The 4,434-nt window shown below is 35.6% G+C and overlaps 1 protein-coding gene across 1 annotated transcript in view; it reads left to right on the top strand.

Annotated features, from left to right (window-relative positions):
* The window catches only part of LOC119420248 (adhesion G-protein coupled receptor G2-like), a 40,956-nt gene that overhangs the window by 22,398 nt on the left and 14,124 nt on the right, over positions 1-4,434 (top strand). Inside the window, exons 13-22 of the mRNA XM_037687636.1 lie at positions 149-190; positions 278-345; positions 425-468; positions 552-591; positions 1,610-1,644; positions 1,774-1,898; positions 2,011-2,131; positions 2,922-3,088; positions 3,164-3,409; positions 3,970-4,171. Coding sequence (XP_037543564.1) covers positions 149-190; positions 278-345; positions 425-468; positions 552-591; positions 1,610-1,644; positions 1,774-1,898; positions 2,011-2,131; positions 2,922-3,088; positions 3,164-3,409; positions 3,970-4,171 — 1,090 coding nt within the window. The remainder of the gene's footprint in view (positions 1-148; positions 191-277; positions 346-424; positions 469-551; positions 592-1,609; positions 1,645-1,773; positions 1,899-2,010; positions 2,132-2,921; positions 3,089-3,163; positions 3,410-3,969; positions 4,172-4,434) is intronic.

Here is a 4,434-nt window from a genome sequence, read left to right as displayed (position 1 = left end):
AGTAGTAGTAGTAGTAGTAGTAGTAGTAGTAGTAGTAGTAGTAGTAGGTGTCATGGTAGTAGTACTATTAGTAATCTAGGGGTAGTATACAACCACATACATATATTTTATACTATAAACATTCCTTTTTGTCCCCTTCTTGTTTCAGTCACCATCAACTGTAACTGCTCTGCTTACTGCAACAGATCTGGTTTGTGTTTTACCAACTGATCTCATTTCTACCTAAGTGAATATTATCTGAAAGCCTGTGTAAAGTTAGCTGTGTTTCTGTTTTTAGATGCATATTACACCTTTTCAGTTACAGTACGAGACCCCACGATGAACTCTTCATCCCTCTCCTCTCTGGTAAACCTCGTGTTTACACAATAATGGTAAAATTCCTTCTCATTAATTCAGGTACTAATACTTTTTTATTTATTTCTAGATGTCTGTACTGAAACAACAACAAGTTTGCTTTGACAATACAAGGTAGGTTTTTCAAATTGATAAAGTGTATGAAAATAAAGTCATTGTGTAAAATGAAATATAAACTGTGTGCTGTTCCTTTGCAGTGATATATGTCCAGAGGCCTTCATTGCATCTAAATACAAGGTAAACAGACTACAACGCATAATCTTACTACTGGAATCTTTATTTAAGAAAGTCTGCAGCATTTACAGGTCTCTCTTGAAAATGAGTTCTCGTGGCTCAATGAGACTAACCTGGATAAATAAAGGCTAAATGAAAAAAAAAAAAAAAAATTTATAGCATAAAAATGCTTTTTATATTTAAACCATTTCTTTTTTTTTTTTTTACTAATGAAGAGTAACCAAATTATAAATTGGTGAATAAATAATATGTGTGTGCTCACGGTGATAGAAAATTATGTGCATACATGTTCTAGATAAGCATGTAAGAGTACCTAAAACAATCTTATTGTAAGTCACCAAGGAGAGACATGCTGTGGAATTTCTAAATTAATTTAACATTTTCTTTTTAGAATCTTTCCTGACTGATTTATTGAAAATGTTGCTAAGAATAGCCTTATGGACATTAAAAAGGGAGAAAAAGACTTGTATCCACTGGCGAAACAGAGGGATCAGGCTGGAAATGATGTGCAGCAGGTTAGGCTTGTTAAATATAGGAATGGTAATATTCTAACAAGTGAGGAGAGTGTGATGGGAAGATGGAAGGAGTACTATGAGGAGGTAATGACTGAAGAGAATGAAAGAGAAAGAAGAGTAGACGTCTTAAAAACTGTGGACCAGGAAGTGGGAAAGATTAGTGAAGGTGAAGTTCAGAAAAAAGAAGCAGAGTTTGACGTAAGGACATACCAGAGGAGGTATGGAAAAACCTAGAAGAGATGGCACTGAGCTTTTTGACTCAAATATTCAATGGCTGTGTGTGCTGGTTCCCATTTTTAAGATGTACAGAGTTGCAGAAAATACAGATAAATTGATGAGCCACACAAGATCTCAAAGAGTTGTGGAAGCTAGACAAAGAAGAAGGGTCATGTGACTTCACATAACCCCCCACCCATCTCAAACATATGGGGCTATGTTGTATGCTGTTAGAAAATATTCACCTGTTCGTTCCACTTTATAATTTTAAAAACAATATCTCTCATCAGAGTGCCAGTGTTTCCTGTGAAGCAAAAACAACAAAGTGAGACATCTCTCATGTTTTATCACTCATTTACATAAAGAAGCAGCATTTTGATAAACTGACCAAGCATAATGTCAACGCTAACACTTATCTTTGCTTTTGTTTGTTTGCTTGCTTGTTTGTTTAAAGTCAAAACTGCAAAGTGGTTTTAGGCTTTTTGCAGAATGTCTCGATCTGTTCTCTGGAAGCAGCTGTAAGAAACGTGTTTCAAGATGAGAAACAAATTTCGCTGAATGAGCAAGTGAGGCGGGCGGGTGAGTATATTCTTCACTAACATTTGAATTTAGATTTGCTTCGGCTAACAAAAGCTTACTGTCTGTGAAACTGATATTGATGTTTTTTTTTTTTTTTTTGTGTTACATGCAGCAATTTGTGGAAACTTGGAAGCGAGCAACAATCTCCTGGACTCCCAGGTCACATGGACAGAGGGTGGCCTGGAGTCTGAGGACTTTTGTACAAACATACAAAACTCCAACATCCTCACATGGTTTGTATCATCTTCCTTTATGTCCTCTCCTCTAATCAACATTTTAAAAGCTAACTAAAACCAATGATAATGTTCTTAAAGCCATAGTTCAAATATTTTGAAGCGTGATCCTGTGGAAATGTTATGAACAGTTTGATTTTACCTGTTTAACTCTTTAAATTTCCAATAATGGAGAATTATAATTCAATTTAGAGGGGACTGGTGAGCTAACAGCTAGTTCAAGTGAGGCCTGGGCTAAAGTGGATCTCTTAAAACAGCTTTAATCAAAACTTTCATTGTGTTTTTTTCCCCAGACACTCTAATATAAACCTTTTTATTGTTGCCAGTTTCGTAGTATACAAGAATTCTTAAAGGGTTCTTTGATTGTTTTTTGCAAGCACAAATAGCAGCAGCATCACCTAGCTGTAGCACATCCATCAGATTATCACATTTCAGCCAGAATACCTGTGCAGCTTATTTAAAGAATTAAAAACTATAAATATTTATAAAATCACAATGATTTTTTTTTTTTTTTTTTTTTTTTGATTGAAGTCAGTTTAATACAACAGCAATATATATTTTTTTTGTTCTTGGCTCCAGTCAGACTAGTTGTTAGCTCATAAGTCTGATCAGAATTAAACCCGATTTCTCCAAACTGGGGTTGTTTAAAAAGTCATCTGCAGCAGGTAAGATGTTGATTGTTCATAATTTTTTCACAGCCTTTCAAAACATCTGAATCATACCTTTAATGCAAATTGTTACATTTTTCCTTCTAGATCTCAATTTATTTCTTTTTTCTTTTAAACTGTAGTCAGAATGGAACCAATATTATCCAGCTGGAGGAGATTTGTGTGTCGACTACCGCTAGTCCGAATGTTTCAACCACACAACCCAACAACAACACCTCGACTGCAAATATGACAACGTTACAACCAGGCAACAGCACCTTATATATAAATATGACGACCATCCAACCAAACAACACCTCGACTGTAAATATGACGACCATCCAACCAAACAACACCTCGACTCTAAATATGACGACCATCCAACCAAACAACACCTCGACTCTAAATATGACAGCTTTACAACCAGGCAACGCCACCTCATCTATAAACAGTACTACATCCACAACCAACACAACATCAACAACGCTATCATCAGCAGCACCCCAGAACACCACAGGTGGTCCAGTAAACACCACGACTGCTGCCAACGGCACAGGGACAGGAACATTCAGCTCCACTACAGCCACATCTAACACTGGGAACTCATCAGGTGGATCAGTCACAGAATCAGGTGAGTTGTTGCCTCAGCACCTTGTGCTCATGGTGGAATATTTATGTTAAAGCACCATGGAAAAACATTCACCCTCTTGGCTTTTCTTCTGTTTTTGTAGTCTTGCAGACTTTATTTTAAACTGATATAAACAATACAGTTTAAACTGTTGAAGGTAATAAATGAATGAATAAATAAAAACTTTAAATTTCACAGCAGACCAACTCATTGCCATTTAAACTATTGAAATGCTTCCACTTAAACTGGATTTGATAACCCTGCTGATAAATATGTAGATACTTCTCATCATGCTACTGCCACAGCCATGCTTTGCTGTGGGCGAAGAGTGAGGCAATGTTCTTATTTCATATATTTATTGTCATAATTAAATGAAGAAAAAAAAAGTCATGTATTTTTGTGGTGATTCATTTAGAAATAATACATTGTAGAAAACTTAACACACCAACTACAATGGAACAAAAAATTAAAAAAAAATTTAAAAGCCTTTAAAGGGTGGGGTGAACACTTCAAGACATTTTATTGCGCCACAATAAAATCGTTTTATGTTTTGTTGACTGTAGCTGAAAGCAAAGCCATCAAACTGCTGGTGCGGAGCCAAAACGTGTCCCAGCTGAACTCTACAGAGATCAAGCAGCTGGTGTCAGAGCTGGAGGATCTCCTGTCGGGTCCGACTGTCAGCCTGGTGCTGGGGAACATCTCGGTCCACATCGTCAGCAATCTGCTGGGTGCCACACCTGAGAAGCTGTCGAGCTCCTCCAACAGGTTCCTCGTGACTTCATTCAACTTTTCACAACATATTAAGTTGATGTGTTTTTTATATATATATATATATATATATATATATGTATACATATATACACACTTATATATATACACACACGTATATATACATATACACACGTGTATATATATATATATATATATATGTATACATATATACACACTTATATATATACACACACGTATATATACATATAGACACGTGTATATATATATATATATATATATATATATATATATATATA

Source organism: Nematolebias whitei, chromosome 14 (genome assembly GCF_014905685.2).
Source record: "Nematolebias whitei isolate Nwh7 chromosome 14, NemWhi1, whole genome shotgun sequence".
Lineage (NCBI taxonomy): Eukaryota > Metazoa > Chordata > Actinopteri > Cyprinodontiformes > Rivulidae > Nematolebias > Nematolebias whitei.
The sequence above is the reverse complement of the archived record's forward strand: the minus strand, read 5'-3'. Positions and strand labels throughout refer to the sequence as shown.